The sequence below is a fragment of the Salvelinus namaycush genome, chromosome 10, assembly GCF_016432855.1.
Source record: "Salvelinus namaycush isolate Seneca chromosome 10, SaNama_1.0, whole genome shotgun sequence".
NCBI classification, from domain to species: Eukaryota; Metazoa; Chordata; class Actinopteri; order Salmoniformes; family Salmonidae; genus Salvelinus; species Salvelinus namaycush.
In genome coordinates, this window is record NC_052316.1 from 32,748,272 (window position 1) to 32,775,375 (window position 27,104).

Below are 27,104 nucleotides of genomic sequence, written 5' to 3' on the forward strand. Positions count from 1 at the left end.
CTGTGGGGATGTTTTTTTTTTTTCCCCATCGGCAGGGTTTTGGGAAACTGGTCAGAACTGAAGGAATGATGGATGGCGCTAAATACAGGGAAATTCTTGAGGGAAACCTGTTTCAGTCTTCCAGAGATTTGAGACTAGGACGGAGGTTCACCTTCCAGCAGGACAATGACCCTAAGCATACTGCTAAAGTAACACTCGGGTGGTTTAAGGGGAAACATTTAAATGTCTTGGAATGGCCTTGTGTAAATCAAATGATACAAACCCCCCAAAAATATATTTTAATTCCAGGTTGTAAGGCAACAAAATAGGAAAAAATACCAAGGAGGTGAATACTTTTGTAGAATAATAGTGAAGAGATCAGAACTCTGAAATAACACATATAGAATCATGTAGTAACCATAAAGTGTTAACGAAATGTAAATATATTTTATACTTGATTCTTCAAAGTAGCCACCCTTGATGACAGCTTTGCACACTCTTGGCATTCTCTCAGCCAGCTTCATGAGGTAGTCACCTGGAATGCATTTCAATTAACAGGTGTGCCTTGTTAAAAGCTAATTTGGGGAATTTTGACCAAGAAAGAGAGTGATGGTGCTGCATCAGATGACCTGGCCTCCACAATCACACGACCTCAACCCAATTGAGATGGTTTGGGATGAGTTGGACCGCAGAGTGAAGGAAAAGCAGCCAACAAGTGCTCAGCATATGTGAGAACTCCTTCAAGACTGTTAGAAAAGCATTCCAGGTGAAGCTGGTTGAGAGAATGCCAATAGTGTGCAAAGATGTCATCAAGGCAAAGGTTGTATATATATACACTGCTCAAAAAAATAAAGGGAACACTTAAACAACACAATGTAACTCCAAGTCAATCACTCTTCTGTGAAATCAAACTGTCCACTTAGGAAGCAACACTGATTGACAATAAATTTCGCATGCTGTTGTGCAAATGGAATAGACAAAAGGTGGAAATTATAGGCAATTAGCAAGAAACCCCCAATAAATGAGTGGTTCTGCAGGTGGTGACCACAGACCACTTTTCAGTTCCTATGCTTCCTGGCTGTTTTGGTCACTTTTGAATGCTGGCGGTGCTTTCACTCTAGTGGTAGCATGAGACGGAGTCTACAACCCACACAAGTGGCTCAGGTAGTGCAGCTCATCCAGGATGGCACATCAATGCGAGCTGTGGCAAGAAGGTTTGCTGTGTCTGTCAGCGTAGTGTCCAGAGCATGGAGGCGCTACCAGGAGACAGGCCAGTACATCAGGAGACGTGGAGGAGGCCGTAGGAGGGCAACAACCCAGCAGCAGGACCGCTACCTCCGCCTTTGTGCAAGGAGGAGCACTGCCAGAGCCCTGCAAAATGACCTCCAGCAGGCCACAAATGTGCATGTGTCAGCATATGGTCTCACAAGGGGTATGAGGATCTCATCTCGGTACCTAATGGCAGTCAGGCTACCTCTGGCGAGCACATGGAGGGCTGTGCGGCCCCACAAAGAAATGCTGACCCACTGCCAAACCGGTCATGCTGGAGGATGTTGCAGGCAGCAGAACGTTCTCCACGGCGTCTCCAGACTCTGTCACGTCTGTCACATGTGCTCAGTGTGAACCTGCTTTCATCTGTGAAGAGCACAGGGCGCCAGTGGTGAATTTGCCAATCTTGGTGTTCTCTGGCAAATGCCAAACGTCCTGCACGGTGTTGGGCTGTAAGCACAACCCCCACCTGTGGACGTCGGGCCCTCATACCACCCTCATGGAGTCTGTTTCTGACCGTTTGAGCAGGCACATGCACATTTGTGGCCTGCTGGAGGTCATTTTGCAGGGCTCTGGCAGTGCTCCTCCTGCTCCTCCTTGCACAAAGGCGGAGGTAGCGGTCCTGCTGCTGGGTTGCCCTCCTACGGCCTCCTCCACGTCTCCTGATGTACTGGCCTGTCTCCTGGTAGCGCCTCCATGCTCTGGACACTACGCTGACAGACACAGCAAACCTTCTTGCCACAGCTCGCATTGATGTGCCATCCTGGATGAGCTGCACTACCTGAGCCACTTGTGTGGGTTGTAGACTCCGTCTCATGCTACCACTAGAGTGAAAGCACCGCCAGCATTCAAAAGTGACCAAAACATCAGCCAGGAAGCATAGGAACTGAGAAGTGGTCTGTGGTCACCACCTGCAGAACCACTCCTTTATTGGGGGTGTCTTGCTAATTGCCTATAATTTCCACCTTTTGTCTATTCCATTTGCACAACAGCATGTGAAATTTATTGTCAATCAGTGTTGCTTCCTAAGTGGACAGTTTGATTTCACAGAAGTGTGATTGACTTGGAGTTACATTGTGTTGTTTAAGTGTTCCCTTTATTTTTTTGAGCAGTGTATATAACAATACACAAATCTAAAATGTAAATAATTGAATTAAAAAATATATAAATATTAAGATGAGCAATATCGGAGTCCTAATATTTCTATATTTCTTAATTCCATTACTTTACTTTCAGATGTGTGTATTGTTTTCGAATTGTTAGATATTACTGCACTGTTGGAGCTAGGAACACAAGCATTTTGCTACACCCGAAATAACATCTGCTAAATATGTGTACGCGACCAATAGAATTTGATTTTGACATAATGCTGTAATGCATAATGGAGCCATTACTCCACTCCACTCCTGGCAGTAACTGTGGTATTGTCTTGCATTGAAAGATAGTCGTTAAAAGGTCTCCTATCTATCTGGATGTTGATGTAGGATGAAGTTGAACGTGCTGTCGGTTCGGTTTACAAAGGACCGGTGGGGAGTGAAACAGTGAAGGAAGGAGTGAAGCATGGCTTCAATGGATCAATCACACAACATCCCTGGAGGAGCCCTGGACTTCCAACAGCCAGCCTCCCTACTACAGTAACTCTACTGACTGGTGGAGAGGAGATGAGGCCCCCACAGTCTGCCTTTGCTCAAGACACCTCTTCACAGTTTTTTCCACTTACAGCTCATAGTTATCAAGGAACATCTCACATTCCCTAAACCCATTAATGCCTTCAACAGTTTAGTTTAATACAAACTTTGCTGCTCAGAAGAGATCTTCCTATAGACACAAGTTGAGGAGCAAGGCCCCTATCATCTTACTTAACAGCAGCTTGAGGAGTTAAGTAGGAGATATGATAAATAGATCCCTCTCGTGTATTTGACTAAACCTGCTTGAAGACTTGAATAGCAAGAAACAGTCCCATGTTTGATCTCTTCAGTCTACAGATTTTGTTCTTGTTTCATCAACTTCGGTACAACTCTGCCACTTCTCTCTTTTTCTCAGAGTGCACAGGACTAGTCTATCAGGCCTCAAATCTGGCAGCAGGCCTACACACAAGCTAGAAATTAGAGCAGCGATCCCTCACAAACCTACTACGCATTTCCATCAGTCACTTCTTCCTCACTCCACGGACTCTGGGCTCATGGTCAAATAAGAAAAGTGACAAGCAAGGAAAGCAAGGGGCCAGATTACAAAATAAAGAAAGTCTATGTGCAGCTGGTCAAGTCTATGTGCACCTGAAGGTTGGCTAGTGGAACTGAGGAGTCAGAAAACAGAGAGTGTTCGCTCTGCTACTCCAGGGTCCAGTATATCCCAGGACTGTCAATGGCCTCCATTAAAAATTACTGACTGAGTAGGAACCCCTTAATTAAGGTTTAGTGGGGAAGAAAAGGCCTGTCACAAGGCAAAGAAAATATACAGTTAGTGAAATTAGGTGTAAAAGTTTCCCCAGGCATTCTAAACGAGAATGTGGCACACCTTCTCCAACTGTGATGTATGGTTTCACCTGAAACCAATGGTTATCCTACAGAAAGGACAGCCAAAGAACCCTTTATGGTTCTAGGTACCACCTTTTTCCAAACTGTCCCTCTAACAGTAAAACACACCTTCTCCCACTTTGATGTAGATGTCCAGGGCAATCTTGAGTTCGGAGAAGGAGGTAACGGCTCTGTACTTCTTGGTGGCCCAGTTGAGGAGGTGCTCGTTGCCATGGGGAAGTACCTCCTTCTGAACATGACAGTGGAGGGAGAAGTTCCCTGGAGGGAAGTGGACATCAGATCCCCCAGATACCTGGAGGAAGGAGAGATACAACAATGTTATAGACAAGTCAGTAAGAGACACACCATGGCTTTACAGACAGACATCAGTACACTTTTCATCAAGAGACATAGCCCTGAGACATGGCTGTAGTGTGTTAGGAGTCATACTGTAGGAGTCTACAGCTATGCATCAGCGCTACACAAAACACAGGGAATTGGACCACTGAGGTTTCAGATAGCTGGAGGGTTGAGAGACACAATGAGGTTACAGACAGACACTGTACATCAGAAGACATAGCCCCAAGACATGGCTGTAGGCTGCTATGGCATTACAGTAGGTGTAATAAGACTCGTAGTCAGTTATAGGAGTCTACAGCCTTGTCTCAGGGCTAAAGGAACCACAGAGGGACATCACTTTGCCAGTGAGAGAAAAGAGCTGAAGGTAAGGATTCCACAGAATGACTGATACAGTAGGTTTCTGTATGACACTGGCCCGGTTTCCCAGCCACAGATAAAACCTAGTCCTGGACTAAAAAGCAAGCTCAATGGAGAACCTCCATTGGAAATTATTTTTAGTCTAGAACAAGGCTTAATTAGTGTCGAAAAAACCCGACCCTAGCTGGAACATTTGAAAATTGTGGGAGGCAACCCAGCTGTCTAGAGAGACTAAGGCTTAATCAGTGTGTGGGAAACCGGCATTAAGAGACTACCTAAAGCATCATGGACCTAGGGTGAAGAAACACAGAGATACCATAGGAACAGTAATATGGTGTGGGGATTTACAGTATCGGTATATCTAGTCCAGAGAGCAATAAGCATTGATTTAATATCATAGGCATGATTTTTGATAGTCTAATCTACATCAAATAACGTTTGATTACTTTTAGCAGTCTCCATTTCAGCTACTGAAGGAAATACATGTATAGAGTTACTGAGGACATAAAATGGTAAGCTACAAAAAGGTAGCTGTGATTTACTGTTCAGAAGCTGTATTTTCTATTGGGCTCATGCAGTTAGTTTAAGACTTTCACTCACAACGACTTCTTCATTGATAAAGATATGCACATAAAACTCAATTCTGTATTGATATGTTCATCCACTTTTTGGGAAAATAAAAATTTGAGACAATAAAAATAAAGGCCTGCCTAGAGGTAAACAGAAAAAGAGATGAGCAGACCTTTCCAAAGTTAAAACTTCCATCTAAACTTTGCGCAAACACATCTTTCACACTCCATCCCCATTCATTATTTTAAGACCTCTCGCAAAGTCCTCTCCTTATTTTCACACAAGGTCCCCTTGCACAATAAGGTGTCTGGTTTCTACTGTTTATATAACCTGTTATTGTGCGTAAGCAGTGTGCAGGGATTTTTCAAAATGGCAGCAAACAGCTGGAGTAGTATGGAGCTGTTTGTCATGAATGTAGCTAGCAGATACACACACACACACACACGCACGTGATCACATATGCACAAACACTTATCTGTCTTCATCATAGGTAACACATATGCAAGATGCGCGTGTCTGTGTATGCATGCTCACACACACACAATAACTCAGAGGTACAAAATAAAGAGATAACTTTTATCAATGCAGTATGTTTGTTTGGCATTGCCATTGGGGATCATCTCAAAGTAGATCATTTTGCCATATTAGAGCCGGCTGAGAGTGGGATGATACAATGCGACTCAGCCTAAGCCTAGGTAGGTAAAAAAGTGTGAGAGCACAAAACCCAGCTGTAATATGCAGAGTGAAAAAAAGAAGAGAATGTGAGTGGAGCCCTGAGCCCACAATGAAATTCTGGTTTGTCTTCTGGCAGAAAGGGAAGGAGGGATTGAAGAAGGGATGGAGGGAAAGAGAGAAACTTGGCTGAGCTTGGCATGTGTGAGTGTGTGTGTGCATGTGCATAGAACAGGGAGCAAAGAAAGAGAGAGAAGTAGAGACCACCCCTTTGGTTCTTAATGGACCTCGACCCATATGCTTCATTTCAGAGGGACAAACATTCACATGAGCTGAAAAACCTACTATTGACTGTAGTACAACTGTGAGCAGGGCTGAGCATCCCAGGCCAGTCGGCAGCCCCAACACACAGTCTGGTCTAGATAGACTACCTCATTATATTTCCATACTTGTCATTCTTAATACCAAGGCCTCCAATGTAAAGTGGGGGGCAGCTGACAGCGTGCTGCCTGGCAGGCCAAATGAAAACATTAACTCATAACACTAAACTGATAGAGCGTAGTGCTGAATGGACCATTTCCCTAAACTGTAGGTGGACATATAGGATCATTAACACTTTGTTGCCTTCCCCATATTTTGGTTAATAGGAATTTTCCAAAGAGGGGGGAGAGGAAAAAAAAAAAAACACAAGAATCTACTGCAACGTTGGTTAATTTTTCAGATCATAGTGTCCATTTGTTTGTGTGAAAATTAGTCACATTATCTCTGTTGGGTATTTGGAGCTCCAGACAGAGAGGTTCTCCATTCCCCCCAAACACACACACGCACGTACACAAACACTAGCCAACACTATGTGCAACATCTGCCTGACCCCTGCCTCTCCTCTCTATGTTCCTGGCATTGTCACCACAGATAATACATTCCAAAACCAGGGAGACGGACACTGTCGAAGAATTCACCGCTACGTAGATATTTATTTTTAGCAAACACGTTTACTAAGACTATGGCAGGAAGGAAAGGAACACTTAAGTGGAGAAAGATGGAGCACCGTGCCGTTACCTGACTGCCTCACCTACGCTATCAAATGTGAAATAGAGCAATGGAGGAACGCTGAGCAAGGAGGAAGAGGGGGAAGATGAAGAGGAGGAGGAGGAGGAAGGGGTTTACTTTGGGAAACCTTCCCAAGCTCAGCAGAGTTTATCAATTTAATTGTGGAAACATGACTAATTAGTCTGAAAGAATTAGAGGGGGAAGCCTGAAAACCCAAATTAGCTCCAGGCCTTTGCAGGGTGATTTGAAACCTCAATAATATGAAAGAAGAGACTCAGAGAGACCCACTTTGGGACTCGACCAGTTAGCTGAGGGAGAGAGAGAGAGAGAAAGAGAGAGAGAGATGAGGGCTTTTGAGATAAAAAAAAAAGAAATATATGAGTAATGTTTTTATCAAAGACTTGAAAGTTTGAAGAAAGTAATTGCCACTAGCATCCACTTTTACAAGAACACATAAACTGTGAAGCCAGCACTTGCATGAGAACTGCTTGAAAATGTAAAAGCAATGCTATTCTTAATTTTTTATCAACAATGCTTCAACGTAGTGCTATATGCATAGACATCAATGACTGACACAATGGGACGATTAACTCAATGATTCATACAATACACAGAACATACATTTTTGTCTATGATATTGTTCCTACTGTCATAGGCATGTACACTACTCGTTGCCTTGTGCTTCTTATCACCCCATTCTCCCTGAAAAGAGAAGAAAATATGACTAAATGTGCAGAGAGAGAAAGGGCCTTATTCCTAAAATGTATCCCTGAACACATAAATCATTGTTGTTTATATGTCCTCTGCTCACAAACAGACCCAGACAGACAGACAGACTAGCTTAGTCCTGGGCTCGCTGTATCATATGACTTAACACCTAACGCACCCAAGCACGGCCTGTGTCTGTCTTTCTGTAGGTCTGGAATCAGCTCAGGTCTGCACTCAGAGGTGAGCGCCGTGGAACTTTGCAAAGCCAAAAGTTTACCTCATTCTACCTAACTGAGCATGGAGCTAATCTCCAATGAGGAGTTCTTGGGCAGTTCAAAGCCAAATATAAGGTTACTTGAGTATAACCAGGGATGGAACTCTAGTCTGGAACATTTTCTACAAGCCCAATATGAAAAATACTAGCCTCTGGCAAGCGGGCTAGACTAATTTCCATATGTATAACACAATTAGAAGGGTCATATCTGTTGAAAAAGCATTTGGCATCCTCAACTGTTCAGCAGAACATGCAATGTGACAATTAAATATTACCCATACTTTCAAAGAGATTTGTCAACAATCCACTGAAGTCTACCTAACAGCCATAGAGAGCTAAGCCTGCTTACTGTAACATTGGTCCGTTGCTTCTCTCCGCAAAGTTTAAAACCCAACAATAACATGTGCATGCTGCCCAGTACCCTGCATGGTCTGTGGCGTTTTAAAAGCATATTTGCCTGTAGTTGGTTTCCTGACCTCTCTGCCTATGTGTGTGAGTCTACATATTACTATGTGCCAGTCGTGATGAGGGGAGAGGAGAGACGCCATGCCAAATGTTTTATATTAATTATCAGAGTGCTGCAATCCTACTACCTAAGAAATACTAAGCAACACCCACAGTAAAGCACAAGCTGAGAAAACACCATGTCTGTTTGGAGAGACAGAGAGAGGATGTGAGATAATAGGAGCGTGCTCTAATGCAGATTATAGAAATATGATAAATGCTTTTGTGGGTGATTTGATCTGCTCTCTCAAGACTGGCTCCAGGATAGCTAATCAAACTCCTGGTGTGTGTGTGTGTGTGTGTGTGTGTGTGTGTGTGTACTGGCAGGGAGAGCTGTTGTGTAGAAAACAACACCATCTGTCTCTGCATCAAAGCCAATATTGGGCTGGCCATGGTTCCAATTAACAATCACATAGATCGAGCGAGCGAGCGAGATGAAAGAAAGAGATACAGAGAAAGAAAGACAGAGACATAGAAAGATAGATGAGTAGAGAAAAGAGAGCGAGAACAAGACAGAGCGAGATTTGCACATCATAACACTGTACATAGCCATAATGACATTTGAAATGTGTCTATTCCTTTGAAACTTGTGAGTATAATGTTTACTGTTCATTTTTGATTGTTTATTTCACTTCTGTTTATTATTTATTTCACTTGCTTTGGCAATGTAAACATATTTCCCATGCCAATAAAGCCCTTTGTATAGAGAGTGAGAGAGCGAGAGAGAGACAAAAAGGAAAAAGATAGATTTAAATTTTATTTGTCACACTCGCCGAATACAACATGTGTAGACCTTACAGTGAAATGCTTACTTACAAGCTGTCATATCGTGTGTGTAGGTGGCAGGGAAGTCAGGCGCCGATAGAGATGGCCGCCTCGCGTTCCTATGAAACTATGCAGTATTTTGTTTTTTTACGTGTTATTTCTTACATTGGTACCCCAGGTAATCTTAGGTTTCATTACATACAGTCGGGAGGAACTACTGAATATAAGAGCAACGTCAACTCACTATCATTACGACCAGGAATATGACTCTCCCGAAGCGGATCCTGTGTTTTACTTCCACCCAGTACAATGGATCTGATCCCAGCCGGCGACGACGCCGTAAAAGGGGCAAACGAAGCGGTCTTCTGGTCAGGCTTCGGAGACGGGCACATCGCGCTCCACTCCCTAGCATACTACTCGCCAATGTCCAGTCTCTTGACAACAAGGTTGATGAAATCCGAGCAAGGGTAGCATTCCAGAGAGACAGAGACTGTAACGTTCTTTGCTTCACGGAAACATGGCTCACTCGAGAGACGCTAACGGAGTCGGTGCAGCCAGCTGGTTTCTTCACGCATCGCGCCGACAGAAACAAACATCTTTCTGGTAAGAAGAGGGGCGGGGGGGGTATGCCTTATGATCAACGAGACGTGGTGTGATCATAACAACATACAGGAACAAGTCATTCTGTTCACCTGACTTAGAATTCCTCACAATCAAATGTTGACCGCATTATCTACCAAGGGAATTCTCTTCGATTATAATCACAGCTGTATATATTCCCCCCCAAGCAGACACGTCGATGGCCCTGAACAAACTTTATCTGACTCTATGTAAACTGGAAACCACACACCCTGAGGCTGCATTCATCGTAGCTGGGGATTTTAACAAGGCTAATCTGAAAACAAAACTCCCTAAATTCTATCAGCATATCGATTGTGCTACCAGGGCTGGTAAAACCCTGGATCATTGTTATTCTAACTTCCGTGACGCATATAAGGCCCGCCCCCGCCCTCCTTTCGGAAAAGCTGACCACGACTCCATTTTGTTGCTTCCAGCCTACAAACAGAAACTAAAACAAGAAGCTCCAGCGCTCAGGTCTGTTCAACGCTGGTCCGACCAATCTGATTCCACGCTTCAAGACTGCTTCGATCACGTGGATTGGGATATGTTCCGCATTGCGTCCAACAACAACATTGACGAATACGCTGATTCAGTGAGCGAGTTCATTAGAAAGTGCATCAGCGACGTAATACCCACAGCAACGATTAAAACATTCCCAAACCAGAAACCGTGGATTGATGGCAGCATTCGCGTGAAACTGAAAGCGCAAACCACTGCTTTTAACCAGGGCAAGGTGACCGGAAACATGACCGAATACAAACAGTGTAGCTATTCCCTCCGCAAGGCAATCAAACAAGCTAAGTGCTAGTATAGAGACAAAGTAGAGTCGCAATTCAACAGCTCAAACACAAGAGGTATGTGGCAGGGTCTACAGTCAATCACGGATTACAAAAAGAAAACCAGCCCCTTCGCGGACCAGGATGTCTTACATTTACATTTAAGTCATTTAGCAGACGTTATTATCCAGAGCGTCTTGCTCCCAGACAGACTAAATAACTTTTTTGCTCACATTGAGGACAATACAGTGCCACTGACACGGCCCGCTACCAAAACCTGCGGGCTCTCCTTCACTGCAGCCGAGGTGAGTAAAACATTTAAACGTGTTAACCCTCGCAAGGCTGCAGGCCCAGACGGCATTCCCAGCCGCGTCCTCAGAGCATGCGCAGACCAGCTGGCTGGTGTGTTTAAGGACATATTCAATCAATCCTTATCCCAGTCTGCTGTTCCCACATGCTTCAAGAGGGCCACCATTGTTCCTGTTCCCAAGAAAGCTAAGGTAACGGAGCTAAACGACTACCGCCCCGTAGCACTCACTTCCGTCATCATGAAGTGCTTTGAGAGACTAGTCAAGGACCATATCACCTCCACCCTACCTGACACCCTAGACCCACTCCAATTTGCTTACCGCCCCAATAGGTCCACAGACGACGCAATCGCAACCACACTGCACACTGCCCTAACCCATCTGGACAAGAGGAATACCTATGTGAGAATGTGTTGCATGCCTCGATGCATGCATAGAAGTAATTTAGCTCGTCTGGTAGGCTTGTGTCACTGAGCAGCTCACAGCTGTGCTACCCTTTGTAGTCTGTAATAGTTTGCAAGCCCTGCCACATTCGGCGAGCATTGGAGCCGGTGTAGTAGGATTCAATCTTAGTCCTGTATTGACGCTTTGCCTGTTTGATGGTTCGTAGGAAGGCATAGTGGGATTTCTAAATAGCTTCCGGGTCAGAGTCCCGCCCCTTGAAATTGGCAGCTCTACCCTTTAGCTCAGTGCGGATGTTGCCTGTAATCCATGGCTTCTGGTTGGGGTATGTACTTACGGTCACTGTGGGGACGACATCATCGATGCACTTATTGATGAAGCCAGTGACTGATGTGGTGTACTCCTCAATGCCATCGGAATAATCCCGGAACATATTCCAGTCTGTGCTAGAAAAACAGTCCTGTAGTTTAGCATCTGTGTCATCTGACCACTTCCGTATGTATTGGTACTTCGTGCTTTAGTTGTTACTTGTCAATAGGAATCAGGAGGATAGAGTTATGCTCAGATTTGCCAAATGGAGGGCGAGGGAGAGCTTTGTATGCATCTCTGTGTGTGGAGTAAAGGTGGTCTATAGTTTTTTTTCCCTCTTGTTGCACATGTAACATGCTGGTAGAAATGAGGTAAAATGGATTTAAGTTTGCCTGCATTAAAGTCCCCGGCCACTAGGAGCGCCGCCTCTGCATGAGCATTGTCTTGTTTGCTTATGGTCTTATAAAGCTTGTTGAGTGTGGTCTTAGTGCCAGCATCGGTTTGTGGTGGTAAATAGACAGCTACGAAAAGTATAGATGAAAAATAGTAAATAGTGTGGTCTACAGCTTATCATGAGATACTCTACCTCAGGCAAGCAAAACCTCAAGACTTCATTAATATTAGATTTCGTGCACCAGCTGTTGACAAATAGACACAGACCACCACCCCTTGTCTTGCCGATGCACAGAGAACCCAGCCAGCTGTATGTTATCCATGTCGCCGTTCAGCCACAACTCAGTGAAACATAAGATATTACAGTTTTTAATGTCCCGTTGGTAGGATAGGCTTAAATCGGAGCTCATCCAGTTTATTATCCAATGATTGCATGTTGGCTAATAGGACTGATAGTAGATTACCCACGCGCCGTCTGATTCTTACAAGGCACCCTGACCTATGACCCCTATATCTCTGTCTCTTCTTCATGCGAATTACGGGGATTTGGGCCTTGTCCGGTGTCTGAAGTAAATCCTTCGCATCCAGCTCATTAAAGAAAAAATCTTTGTTCAGTACGAGGTGAGTAATCGCTGTTCTGATATCCAGAAGCTATTTTCGGTCATAAGAGAATAAGTTACACATAACGTGGAAAAAACACACACAATAGCACAATTGGTTACGAGCCCGTAAATGGCAGCCATCTCCTCCAGCGTCATTAATCAATTCACACACCAAGTTCAAATAATGTAATAAAAAAAGAGAGGGAAAACGACGAAGACTTGGCAAACACAGAAAGAGCACATTCCAACAGCTAAACTTTACAATGTTGCTTCATCAAAAGGCCAGAGAGAACAGAGATGTGTTTCAGATCAAACTAGTCAAACAAAGAGGCACGATAACACCACCATGGAAACATGCCCTCTTTCGGATTGTAATTGTCCCCTCCTGAAATTACATTGGCTTGATTTGCTGTGTCCATCTTTCATTTCATGTTAGAATTGGTATTCTTTCATTACTCAGTACTTCTGATTGACAGGGAGTGTTGCGGAGCATGTTTACCAACAGAATGTCTGGATTTTTAAAGGCTGGATGTTAGGAGGGTGCAGTGGGCCAACAGCAACAGTGTGTTTACCAGACAGAGCAGGGCTAAACTGCAACGGTTCCAGGGCCCATCCGTGTCTGTCTGTGGACCCTAGAATGGGGGACCAGGAAACAAGGTCTTGGCAGAGCTAATTCAGGGCTGATCAAGTGTGTGTGTGTGTGTAGCAGGGCTGATGCATGGCCCATTAGCCCCAGGAAACAAGCTCTCTAATGGGGGAACAGCGTAAAGAAGGTCTGGGTCGAGGTGTTACTATTGTCTCTGTTACTCCATATATCCACCACACAGTACCTTCTCTCCAACTCTCTGGAAGCTGCTAGCTGGACTTGGCACTGTCTGTTTCCACTAGCTCAGCCCTCACAGTGTCATAGTGTTTGTGTCAGACAGACAGTCAGACCAGTGAGAGTATGATGAGGCAAGTGTGGCTCTAGTCATGAGGATGGTGCTTTAAGCAGGGGAGATGTGGCTGCATGCAGTGTGATAGAGGAGGAGGAGAAACCTTTCTCATCCACATCCTCCTACAGGACAAACAGGCAGAGTGAAGCACCGACAGGAAGAGTGGGTGTACATCCTTTATTTCACCCTGTCCCGTCTCGTTGTCCAGTCATTGTGTGTCTGGGTTCCATGGTGGCATGTTAACGAGGCGTCCCGGTGGAGCTAACCTGAACCTGAGGCGAGCAGAGGCTCCTGGGAATCTGGTTATGGCTAAGTGCAGACAGGCTGACAGATAGGATGTACAAGGCAACTCGATCTGCGCACAGCCAGAGGGCCTGGAGCTGTCACTCAAACACACAACCCAACACTTACCTTACTTTGCCAAAGCTAAGGACCAGAGTGGCACTCCACAGACAGACAGCTAATCTGGTACAGTCACTTCACTGTTAGAGTGAATGTGTCTGAATAGGACTCACATATGACTCACGTGTATATGTGTAGCTTGCCAGGGCCATTAAGAAAATCTCACAAACTATTTAGATGAAAATTACAAAATCTGTTTATGTGAATATATGATACTGAGGGTACATTAAAGTATCCCTGAACAGTAAAACTGTCACCAGGGAGGAGTCCTATCCCCTTCCCTCTTCACAGTGGGAAAGCAGGCACAGGGCCCCATGTCAGATCCCATGTCTAACAAATCAAATCATGGTTAGCAGATGTTAATGCGAGTGTTGCGAAATGCTTGTGCTTCTAGTTCCGACCGTGCAGTAATATCTAATAAGTAATCTAACAATTTCACAACAACTACCTTAAACCCACAAGTGTAAATGAATGATTAAGAATATGTACATATAAATATATGGATGAGCGATGGCCGAACAGCATAGGCAAGATGCAGTAGATGGTATAGAGTACAGTATATACATATGAGATGAGTAATGTAGGGTATGTAAACATTATATAAAGTGGCATTGTTTAAGTAACTAGTGATACATTTATTAAATCCAATTATTCATTATTAAAGTGGCTAGAGATTGAGTCTGTATGTTGGCAGACGCAACTCAATGTTAGTGATGACTGTTTAACAGTCTGATGGCCTTGAGATACAAACTGTTTTTCAGTCTCTCGGTCCCAGCTTTGATGCACCTGTACTGACCTCGCCTTCTGGATGATAGCGGGGTGAACAGGCAGTGGCTCGGGTGGTTGTCCTTGATGATCGTTTTGGCCTTCCTGTGACATCGGGTGGTGTAGGTGTCCTGGAGGGCAGGAGGTTTGCCCCCGGTGATGCGTTGTGCAGACCTCACTATCCTCTGGAGAGCCTTACGGTTGTGGGCAGAGCAGTTGCCGTACCAGGAGGTGATACAGCCCGACAGGATGCTCTCGATTGTGCATCTGTAAAAGTTTGTGAGTTTTTGGTGACAAGCCAAATTTCTTCAGCCTCCTGAGGTTGAAGAGGCGCTGTTGCGCCTCCTTCACCACACGGTCTGTATGGATGGACCATTTCAGTTTGTCCGTGATGTGTACGCCGAGGAACTTAAAACTTTCCGCCTTCTCCACTACTGTCCTGTCGATGTGGATAGGGGGGGTGCTCCCTCTGCTGTTTCCTGAAGTCCACAATCATCTCCTTTGTTTTGTTGACGTTGAGTGTGAGGTTATTTTCCTGACACCGCACTCCGAGGGCCCTCACCTCCTCCCTGTAGGCCGTCTCGTCGTTGTTGGTAATCAAGCCTACCACTGTAGTGTCGTCTGCAAACTTGATTGAGTTGGAGGCGTGCATGGCCACACAGTCATGGGTGAAAACGGAGTACAGGAGAGGGCTGAGAACGCACCCTTGTGCGGCCACAGTGTTGAGGATCAGCGGGGTGGAGATGTTGTTTCCTACCCTCACCAACTGGCCAGTCAGAAAGTCCAGGACCCAGTTGCACAGGGCGGGGTCGAGACCCAGGGTCTCGAGCTTGATGACGATTTTGGATGGTACTATCGTGTTAAATGCTGAGCTGTAGTCGATGAACAGCATTCTTACATAGGTATTCCTCTTGTCCAGATGGGTTAGGGCAGTGTGGTTGTGATTGCGTCGTCTGTGGATCTATTGGGGCAGTAAGCAAATTGGAGTGGGTCTAGGGTGTCAGGTAGGGTGGAGGTGATATGATCCTTGACTAGTCTCTCAAAGCACTTCATGATGACGGAAGTGAGTGCTACAGGGCGATAGTCATTTAGCTCAGTTGCCTTAGCTTTCTTGAGAACAGGAACAATGGTGGCCCTCTTGAAGCATGTGGGAGCAGCAAGCTGGGATAAGGATTGATTGAATATGTCCGAAAACACACCAGCCAGCTGGTCTGCGCATGCTCTGAGGACGCGGCTAGGGATGCCATCTGGGCCGGCAACCTTGCCAGGGTTAACACGTTTAAATGTTTTATTCACGTTGGCTGCGGTGAAGGAGAACCCGCAGGTTTTGGTAGCGGGCCGTGTCAGTGGCACTGTATTGTCCTCAAAGCGAGCAAAGAAGTTGTTTAGTTTGTCTGGGAGCAAGACATCAGTGTCCGCAACAGGGCTGGTTTTCTTTTGTTTTTATCCTTGATTGACTGTAGACTCTGCCACATACATCTCGTGTCTGAGCTGTTGAATTGCAACTCTACTTTGTCTCTATACTGACGCTTAGCTTGTTTGATTGCCTTGCAGAGGGAATAGCTACACTGTTTGTATTCGGTCATGTTTCTGGTCGCCTTGCCATGATTAAAAGCAGTGGTTTGCACTTTCAGTTTTGCGTGAATGCTGCCATCAATCCACGATTTCTGGTTGGAGAAGGATTTAATGGTCACCGTGGGTACCACATCACCGATGCACTTGCTAATAAACTCACTCACCGAATCAGCGTATACATCAATGTTATTGTCCGATGCTATCCGGAACATAACCCAGCCCACGTGATCGAAGCAATCTTGAAGCGTGGAATCCGAGTGGTCAGACCAGCGTTGAACAGACCTGAGCACGGGCATTTCCTGTTTTAGTTTCTGTCTATAGGCTAGGAGCAACAAAATGGAGTCGTGGTCAGGTTTGCCGAAAGAAGGGCGAGGGAGGGCTTTGTATGCGTCGCGGAAATTAGAGTAGCAATGATCCAGGGTGTTGCCAGCCCGGGTCGCGCATTCAATATGCTGATAAAATTTAGGGAGCCTTGTTTTCAGATTAGCCTTGTTAAAATCTCCAGCTACAATAAATGCAGGTCTCCATTTCCTCTATGTAAACTGGTTTCCAGTGTCTGATTGGGGGATATACACTGCTGTGATTATAATTGAAGAGAATCCTCTTGGTAGATAATGCGGTCGGCATTTGATCGTAAGGAATTCTAAGTCAGGTGAACAAAAGGACTTGAGTTCCTGTATGTTGTTATGATCACACCACGACTCGTTAATCATAAGGCATACATCCCCTCCCTTCTTCTTACCAGAGAGATGTTTGTTTCTGTCGGCGCGATGCATGAAGAAACCGGGTGGCTTTACCGACTCTGATAACGTATCCCGGGTGAGCCATGTTTCCGTGAAACAAAGAATGTTACAGTCTCTGATGTCTCTCTGGAAGGCAACTTTTGCTCGAACTTCGTCTACCTTGTTGTCAAGAGACTGGACATTGGCGAGTAGTATACTCGGGAGCGGTGGGCGGTGTGCCCGTCTACGGAGCCTGACCAGAAGACCGCTCCTTCTGCGGCGCCGTTGTTCTGGGTCGCCTACTGGGATCCGATCCATTGTCCTGGGTGGTGGTCCAAACAGAGGATCCGCTTCGGGAAAGTCGTATTCCTGGTCGTAATGTTGGTTAGTTGACGTTGCTCCAATAGTTCCTCCCGGCTGTATGTAATAAGACTTAAGATTTCCTGGGGTAACAGTGTAAGATATACACGTTAGATACACTACAGCATAAAGCCTAGTACTGTACTGTAGGCTGTGGGCTGGGCTTCATGACTGTTGTCAGCTGTTATATGTCTGATGAGGAGACTCTGTTGACCTGCTAATGGCTCCCTCCGAGACCGCATCCCAAATGACAACTTATTCCCAGATAGTGTACTACTTTTGATCAGAGCCCACACTACGTATAGGGAATATGTTTCCATTTGGGACACAGCCCCCGAGAAGGCTGGCTCTAACTGCATGTAGAATTACAGCTCTAAAAACAGAAGCAGCCTGGATGCACATTCATCTGAATAAACTACGTCAATCTGACATGGAAATATTTCCACTTAGTACAGGAAATAACTAATTAAAAAGGGAGCCTGGTATGTATGCTGTGTGATGTATTCACTAGGGGTGTCCGAGTGAAACCTGAGTCTGTGGTTAAGACAGATGGGTCTGTTGTAGACCTGGGTTCAAATACCATTTCAAATAATTTTAGCATTTGCCTTCGCCTGCCTGGTGGGACAGATGGGAAGGGTTTTCACTTTTGCACCTATTCTATTGGTTCCATTGTGCCTGGCAAACTCAATCAAGCCCAGCTGATGTATTTGAAATGATTTCAAATAGTGTTTGAACCCAGGTCTGGTCTGTGATATGGCTATATAATGGTTTCTCTGCTCAAAGTGGATGGATGTTAGCACGTCAGCTAGGTAGCTTCACATGACCACAGTAATCCCACTCAACAGAGGTGATGACGGAGATCTCGCTCTTCTCATTGCCGAAGGAGACCAAGGTCTTTTCACTGCCGAAGGTCGGATATCAGGCTAAGTATCTGTTATAAATGGAAAATGTTTTAGCAGTAAAGGAGTTAGGTTGTGGCTTTATTGCTGAAGCTCAGCTCTCAGTGATCAAAATAAAGATGGCTTAATATATTTTTGAAAGACCCTGTGCGTGTGTGGTGTGCGTCAATGAGTGTGTGTTTGTGTGTGTTCGTGCATGAATGTGTGTGTTGTGTGTGCATTCATGTGGGCGTGCCCATGCATCTGTATGGGCTCTGGTTTTCATGGTAGGATGTTTTGCATGCAATGAGAACACAACCACCACATCTGGAAATAATATGGAGTATGAATGCCATTCTTGCAGAATGCTATAGTGTTAACCTGATGAGGACAGAGGGCGCTGTTGTCACTTTGGGGGAAAAACGTGCCCAATTTAAACGGCCTCGTACTCAATTCTTGCTCGTACAATATGCATATTATTATTACTATTGGATAGAAAACACTCTAGTTTCTAAAACCGTTTGAATTATATCTGTGAGTGAAACAGAACTCATTTGGCACAAACTTCCTGACCAGGAAGTGGAAAATCTGAAATCGATGCTCTCTTCTGGGTCCTGCCTATAAATGGGCATGATACCTATTAGTATACATGCACGTCATACACCTTCCCCTGGATGTCAAGATGCAGTGAGAGAAGAAATTGAGTGTTTATCTTGGTCTGAGATGGAATACGTCCTCTTGGAATGACGTGTCACCCATTTCATGTTTTCAGGAAGGCGCGAAGTTGGTCCTGGATTTGCCTTCTGAATAGCTGTCGTTATAGGCGACTACTATCTCCGGCTTTGATTTTATTTGATACATGTGACAATATCATCGTAAAGTATGTTTTTTCAATATAGTTTTATTCGATTTTTGAAATTTATTCGGGACGTTAGGCGTGTTGCGTTGTGTGCCTTTGTTCAGAAAGGAGAGCTTCGCGCCACTTGGCCAGTGTGCTTGCTAATTCAAGAGGGAAAAACGATGTTCTAAATCCAAACAACGACTGTTCTGGACAAAGGACCCCTTGTCCAACATTCTGATGGAAGATCACCAAAAGTAGGACCCATTTTGTGATGCTGTTTCATATATCTGTCGAACTGTGTACTAGTAGTTTTGCGCCCAGGTTTTGGCCACTCTCTCGCTATAACATAAGCCTTATGTCATAATGAAGATATTTTTAGAATTCTAACACTGCGATTGCATTAAGAACTAGTGTATCTATCATTTCCTATACAACATGTATTTTTTTGTAATGTTTATGAATAGCTATTTGGTCAGAATAGGTGAGAGTCTAATAGAAATATCCGCACATTCTGGGAAAAAGAAGCTACGTTAGCATAATGGATAACCACTGATTTCAGCTCTAAATATGCACATTTTCAAACAAAACATAAGTGTATGTATAACCTGATGTTATAGGACTGTCATCTGGGGAAGGTTTATGAAGGTTAGTGAAAATTAATATCTTTTGCTGGTTTATTCGCTAACGCTAACGTGCCTATTGCTATCGCTAACGTGCCTTGATGAATGAATGCGGTAGTGTGGTAGGCTATTGTAGTAAGCTAATATAATGCTATATTGTGTTTTCGCTGTAAAACACTTAAATCTGAAATATTGGCTGGATTCACAAGATGCTTGTCTTTCATTTGCTGTACACGATGCATTTTTCAGAAATGTTTTATGATGAGTATTTAGGTATTCCACGTTGGTCTCTATAATTACTCTGGCTGCGTCGGTGCTATTTTTGACGGTAGCTGTGATGGTAGCTGCAATGTAAAACTGATTTATACCTCAAATATGCAAATTTTTCGAACAAAACATAGATTTATTGTGTAACATGTTATAAGACTGTCATCTGATGAAGTTGTTTCTTGGTTAGTTTGGTTGGTTCTTGGTTAGTTAGGTTGGCTTTGTGCATGCTACCTGTGCTGTGAAAAATGTCTGTCCTTTTTTGTATTTGGTGGTGAGCTAACATAAATATACGTGCTGTTTTCGCTGTAAAACATTTTAAAAATCGGACATGTTGGCTGGATTCACAAGATGTGTACCTTTCATTTGCTGTATTGGACTTGTTAATGTGTGAAAGTTAAATATTTCTAAAAAATATATTTTGAATTTCGCGCTCTGCCTTTTCAGTGGAATGTGGGAGGAGTTCCGCTGGCGGAACGCTGGAGCAGTAAAGGTTAACTCACATTTGACAATGATTATATCAAAAGAACCGCAAGCTACATGAACGTTTTCACAGCATATATGGAAATGTAGGTGTTGAGTGTACAGATCCAGACAGGCTTACATTGTAGAGCAGCATGTTGAGTTAAACCATGTACATGTAGGCCTGTTGCTCTCATATGTTCTCATGTGATACCCCACTGTAAGGTGGAGCCAACCGAGCTCACCGACCCTGGTGTGACTATGACGGTAGCTGTTGGCAAGACAGCACAAACAGATCTGGGACCAGGCTAAGCATAAAGTACATGCCAACCTATATCCCATCATTTGGCAGGTAAACCAGTCCCCTAATCACTTGAGGGTTGATATCAATGATGTCCTAAAGCAGTGGTGCTATAGTCATCAAAGTGGTATAGGTTTGTCACTGATTATTAGAGTTTACAGCGAGAGGATGTGGAAAGTGTGAGTTTCTGCACAGTGTAAAGAAGAGCCTGTACCCATGGGTAAACCACTGCTGCACATTGTAGCGGTATTTATTAGAGTGCACTTTGGCATGCAGGGGTCCATTGGAATTTCACAACCTTTGAAAAGTCAGGCACAAACCTGTGGTACCATCCAGCCATACCCAGAAAATGCTGAACAGCCTTGAGGGATGTGGGAATTGGGAATTCCTGCACGGCTGCAACTTTGGCTGGATCTGCATGGATACCTTCAGCATTAACCACATGACCAAGGAACTTGAGTTCTGGCAAACAGAAATGACACTTCTTCAAGTTCAAGGTCAAACCTGCAGCCTGTAGTCTGTCAAAGACGGACTGTATGTCTTTCAGATGATCCGTGACAGAGGAGGAGTAGATTATGATGTCATCCAGATACACAAGACTATTTCTACACCTTCAGATCTACAAGGACAGTCTCCATCAACCTTTGGAAGGTTGCTGGAGCATTCTTCAAACCAAAAGGCATGACTTTGAAGGAGTACAAACCAGCAGGGGTGACAAAGGCAGTCTTGTCCTGACTAGCGGGATCCATTGCCACCTGCCAATAGCCACTGTTCAGTTCCAGATTACTAAAGATGGATGCTCCTGCCAGAGATTCCAGTATGTCATTTATGTTTGGAAGAGAGTAGGCATCGCTTTCTGTAGTCCACACAGAATCGATATCCACCATCTTTCTTAGGAATCAGCACAACCGGAGAAGCCCATCCGGAAAAAGGTTCCACAATTCCATTCTCCAACATGCTTTTGAGCTGTTCATTGAGAATCTCCAGTTTGGCGGGGGACAGGCTGTAGGGACACTGCTTAAATGGGGACTTCATGCCAGGTATAGATTTTGTGTTTGAAGACGGTTGTACGGCCGAGTGTAAGAGTACAGACCTCACTGTTCATCTCCAACATCTGGGAGAGCTGCCACCTCTCATCATCCGACAGACATGCCTGTTCCACTGCTTGTTTGATGTAGAAATCAGCATCAGGTTTGCTTTTGCTCTCGGATAGAAGGGGGGGGTACGGCGGTAATCAGGGTGATAGTTGGGTTCTCGGACTTCACTGGTGGAACATGTTTTGTCTTTGTCTCATTATATTTTCTCTGTCTCTGACTTGACCTTGTCTGGACTCTGCATAATGTAGCAGGCTCCAGCCTGAAATCAGTGCATTACCAGGTTGAAATGGATGAGGCTGGGAATAGTCAGAGTGCAGCCAATAGGAGGGTTCGGACATCGAGATGGTCAGTCCACTGAAGAACAGTAAGTCTAGGCCAAGGACTACAGCAAATGCAAGGCTTGAATCTGCAAGAATAGCCACAGGAAGTTTAATAGTCTCATCATGCAGTTTTATTATTATACTAATCGAGCCCAAGGGGGTGGTAGGTTCTCCATTGGCCAAGTACAATGGTCCCTCCCATGTTCGTAGCTCCTCATGAGGTAATGCCATGTTCTGCCACAGGGCCTCTTGCATCAGAGTAAGTTGCTCCTGTGTTGATTATGGCCTTCCCTCTCCAGTTCCTAACAGTCAAAGGCACCAATAGTTGTTGCGGAATAGGAATAAGACCGCTAGTTGTGCTGTCTAAAGGCTTCATGGTGGGGATTAAGGCTGACCCAATTGTATGCAAGCCACCATGCCAGTCTAGACTGTCGGTCTTCTGTCCTTTCTGACCTTTTCCTGAATCCTGACGCTGGCCATAGAGGGGGCAAGAACCTGGAGGATGTTGGACTTTACACCTCCAGCACCTCACTGGACTTTTGTCCTGGATCTTGGGTACAAATATCTGAGACGGTTTAGCCCCAGGAGAGTTATGGGTATACTGGGATGAGGGAACAGGGTTTTTAGTTTGGAGGTGGTGCTTCCAGTCCTTCTCAAACCGAGTCCCCAGACGCACAAGATCCTCCACATTCTTCACACGTTCTCGAAGTTGACTAGCAAGGCGGGAAACCATGTTCTTAAGAATGAGGTTGACCATCTCCTGCTCAGTAATGTCAGCCTTCCATCTCCTACATAGAACTCGATAGGAGAAGGCAAAGTCCCGTATTGGCTCTGCTTCACCCTGGACTCTGTTACGAACACGTTCCACCAGTTCATACCCATAGTCCTCTGAGAGGAAGGCTAAGAGGAATATTTTTTGAAACTCCTCCCAGGTTGACACATGTTCACGGGCTATCTCCCACCAGTCTCTTGCTGTACCATGACATGAAGAACACTGCGGAGGGTGGCAAGAACCTCCAAGTCAGTAAGGGGCCGGATAGAAAGAAAATCATTACACTTAGATAAGAAAAACAGTGGATCAACATCCTCTTCTGGGCTGCCAAAAGTGGGGAAAAGTAGTTTGATAGGGAGGGAGCGCTCTAGAGGAGGCATGACAGTGGCAGAGGGAGTTCTGTCGTTTAACAGTATCCCCAGAGGGGGTTTTGTAGTGCTACCTGTTCCCTTACTGGCCAAGCCAGTGGCAGAGGTAAATCCTGAGGGTGGTGCAGAAGGTTTGTCCAGAAGGGAAAAGCACTGCATTACCTCCTGGTGCAGCTCTTCCATTTGAAGGTATGTGGCCTTCTGTGCTTTTTCCATCTCATTAACGGTGTCCTTTTGAGTCTGTTCAATCAAAAATCGTAGTTCCCCTGTGAGAGAGTTCTTCATGTCCTCCATAACTTCCTTCAGATAAGAACACACTCCCTTCACAACAGAGGCTGACTCCTCTGCTCTCTGTTTTTGTTCCTCCTCAAGATAGATTATGACTTGATGGTTAGTTTCCATTTGTGTTTTGAACCAGTGCAGTTTTCCTTGAATATCCTGCTTCAGAGAATCTTGTAAATATTTCTGTCTCTGAACAATTTGTTGTTGGTTTTCCTCCATTTGACAGGGAAGGTAATCCAACCTCCGCTGCCCATCTGTCTGATGAGCCTCCACACATTCACTGAGTTTCCGAATGGCATTCTCCTGCATTGTCAAACTATGATTGGTGTGTGTCCATTGATGTTCCAGTTGTCCAGTGATCAGAGACACCTCTCCCAGTCTCTCTGGACAGGGTAACAGGAAGGGTTTGAGGGGAGGGTAATGGTGGAGATGTTATAGGCGAGCCAGAAACCTGGGGATTAGAGTCAGTACTATCCAACTCCATTAGTTCATCGAGTCCTTCCACAATGAAAGAATCTTGAACATGATTACCATTAGGTGTGTCCACATTGACACAGTATGGGGTTCCAACAAAAGACATGATTCAACCTTGTGTGGATGGTGTCATGGGTGTTTCTCTTCAAGTCCCTGTTTGGGCGCCAATTCTGTAGCGGCATTTATTAGAGAGGGGTAAAGAAAGATTTTGTTCGGGCGCCAGGCAGGTATTAACCATGCCGAAAGGAAAAGAGTAGAATAGAGAGAGTACCACTACAAGACCCACACACATCAGCAGAAGAGACTGCCTAGAGTGTAGCCTGTTTACCAGATAGCCAGTGGAGAGAAAAGAGAACACACCCCCTATAAACCCCACATCACAGCACAGGGGTAACCCCACCAAGAATACCTCATACAATAATAATAATATTAATAATGGCAGAGCAATTGAACAGCAACTTCATACAAGAAAGAACCCAGTCATCAACAGAGGATTTGCAATAATCTGTATTATCTTCCAGTGGAGGAAGGCAGAGGGTATGAATGTAGGGGGTGTTCATAGACACAACAAAGGCCTTAAAAAAAAAATAATAATAATAAATCTTCTCGGCCACATGTCATTAGTACACCCCACCTCAATACAGTTCAAATAACAATACACAACTTGCAAGCAACCTCCCTTTTAACTAAAATGTCCAGCCAAATACTTCTGGCAGCGCAATAATAGTCCAGCTCTAATGAACTTCAATGGGAAGTGCATTTGAAAAATAGAGTCTGTTGCAGGGTAAAGCACTGGAACAATAGAGGGAAGAGAAAGAGAGAAAGAGAACAAGAGAGATCTTAGCTGTGGTCTTCAGGCGTGCCGGTGTACTGTCTGACTGTCCGATGGTTTGTTGGTTTGTATGTTAAAACTTCGCAACAATGTTGCTACTAATCCATGCGATCCATAACCGGCGCGGTCCCAAACGAAAACCACCACGACCTAGAGCGGTCACACCGATGATTGAGTTAAATACTTTATAAACTACACACGCTGAAAACAAACAAAACTTCTGCAGCATAGCACACACAATCAAACTGTCGCGCCACCCAAGACTCCTCCCCAAAGAGCTCAACGAGCTGTCTTTATTTCCTCCTTCCTTACTGCTGATGCGCTCTTAAAGTGGCAGTGCACGGTGAAGGCTCCGTGCAGCACTTCGCCACAACATTACACACTAACTACTGCCATACAGACATTAACGTCTCACCACAGAACATGTGGGAGGGTGCGTGTCTGTGTGCGTGCCTGTGTCAAATCAAATCAAATGTTATTTGTCACATACACATGGTTAGCAGATGTTAATGTGAGTGTAGCGAAATGCTTGTGCTTCTAGTTCCGACCATGCAGTAATATCTAACAAGTAATCTAACAATTTCACAACAACTACCTTATACCCACAAGTATAAAGGAATGAATAAGAATATTTACATAAAAATATAAATGGATGAGCGATGGCTGAACGGCATAGGCAAGACGCAGTAGATGGTATAGAGTACAGTATATATATATGAGATGAGTAGTGTAGGGTATGTAAGCATTATATAAAGTGGCATAGTTTAAAGTGACTAGTGATACATTTATTAAATCCAATTTTTAATTATTAAAGTGGCTAGAGATTGAGTCTGTATGTTGGCAGCAGCCACTCAATGTTAGTGATGGCTGGTTAACAGTCTGATGGCCTTGAGATAGAAACTGTTTTTCAGTCTCTCGGTCCCAGCTTTGATGCACCTGTACTGACCTCGCCTTCTGGACGATAGTGGGGTGAACAGGCAGTGGCTCGGGTGGTTGTTGTCCTTGATGATCTTTTTGGTCTTCCTGTGACATCGGGTGGTGTAGGTGTCCTGGAGAGCAGGTAGTTTGACCTCGGTGATGCGTTGTGCAGACCTCACTACCCTCTGGAGAGCCTAACGGTAGTGGGCGGAGCAGTTGACGTACCAGGCGGTGATACATCCCGACAGGATGCTCTCGATTGTGCATCTGTAAAAGTTTGAGAGTAATTTTGGTGACAAGCCGAATTTCTTCAGCCTCCTGAGGTTGAAGAGGCGCTGTTGAGCCTTCTTCACCACACGGTCTGTGTGGGTGGACCATTTCAGTTTGTCCGTGATGTGTACGCCGAAGAACTTAAAACTCCACCTTCTCCACTACTGTCCCGTCGATGTGGATAGGGGGGTGCTCCCTCTGCTGTTTCCTGAAGTCCACAATCATCTCCTTTGTTTTGTTGACGTTGAGTGTGAGGTTATTTTCCTGACACCACACTCCGAGGGCCCTCACCTCCTCTCTGTAGGCCGTCTCGTCGTTGTTGGTAATCAAGCCTACCACTGTAGCGTCGTCTGCAAACTTGATGATTGAGTTAGAGGCGTGTATGGCCACGCAGTCATGGGTGAAAAGGGAGTACAGGAGAGGGCTGAGAACGCACCCTTGTGGGGCCCCAGTGTTGAGGATTAGCGGGGTGAAGATGTTGTTTCCTACCCTCACCAACTGGGGGCGGCCAGTCAGAAAGTCCAGGACCCAGGTGCACAGGGCGGGGACGAGACCCAGGGTCTCGAGCTTAATGACAAGTTTGGAGTGTACTATCGTGTTAAATGCTGAACTGTAATCGATGAACAGCATTCTTACATAGGTATTCCTCTTGTCCAGATGGGTTAGGGCAGTGTGCAGTGTGGTTGCGATTGCGTCGTCTGTGGACCTATTGGGGCGGTAAGCAAATTGGAGTGGGTCTAGGGTGTCAGTTAGGGTGGAGGTGATATGATCCTTGACTAGTCTCTCAAAGCACTTCATGATGACGGAGGTGAGTGCTACGGGGCGATAGTCATTTAGCTCAGTTACCTTAGCTTTCTTGGGAACTGGAACAATTGTGGCCCTCTTGAAGCATGTGGGAACAGCAGACTGGGATAAGGATTGAATATGTCCGAAAACACACCAGCCAGCTGGTCTGCGCATGCTCTGAGGACGCGGCTAGGGATGCCGTCTGAGCCGGCAGCCTTGCGAGGATTAACACGTTTAAATGCTTTACTCACGTTGGCTGCGGTGTGTGTGTGGGGGGGGGGGGGGGGGGCATGTGTGCATGTGTGCATGTTTGGTTGTTGTTGTCCACAAACTGTATACTATCATGATTGATCTGTAACCAATAGCTGAAAACTCTTTTTATCTAGACTGTAACATAGCACAGGTTTCCTCTGCAAAAGGAT

The 27,104-nt window shown here is 45.0% G+C and overlaps 1 protein-coding gene across 1 annotated transcript in view; it reads right to left on the reverse strand.

Annotated features, from left to right (window-relative positions):
• Positions 1–27,104, reverse strand: part of LOC120054307 (transforming growth factor beta receptor type 3-like) — a 154,798-nt gene that overhangs the window by 39,161 nt on the left and 88,533 nt on the right. Inside the window, exon 4 of the mRNA XM_039001721.1 lies at positions 3,894–4,077. Coding sequence (XP_038857649.1) covers positions 3,894–4,077 — 184 coding nt within the window. The remainder of the gene's footprint in view (positions 1–3,893; positions 4,078–27,104) is intronic.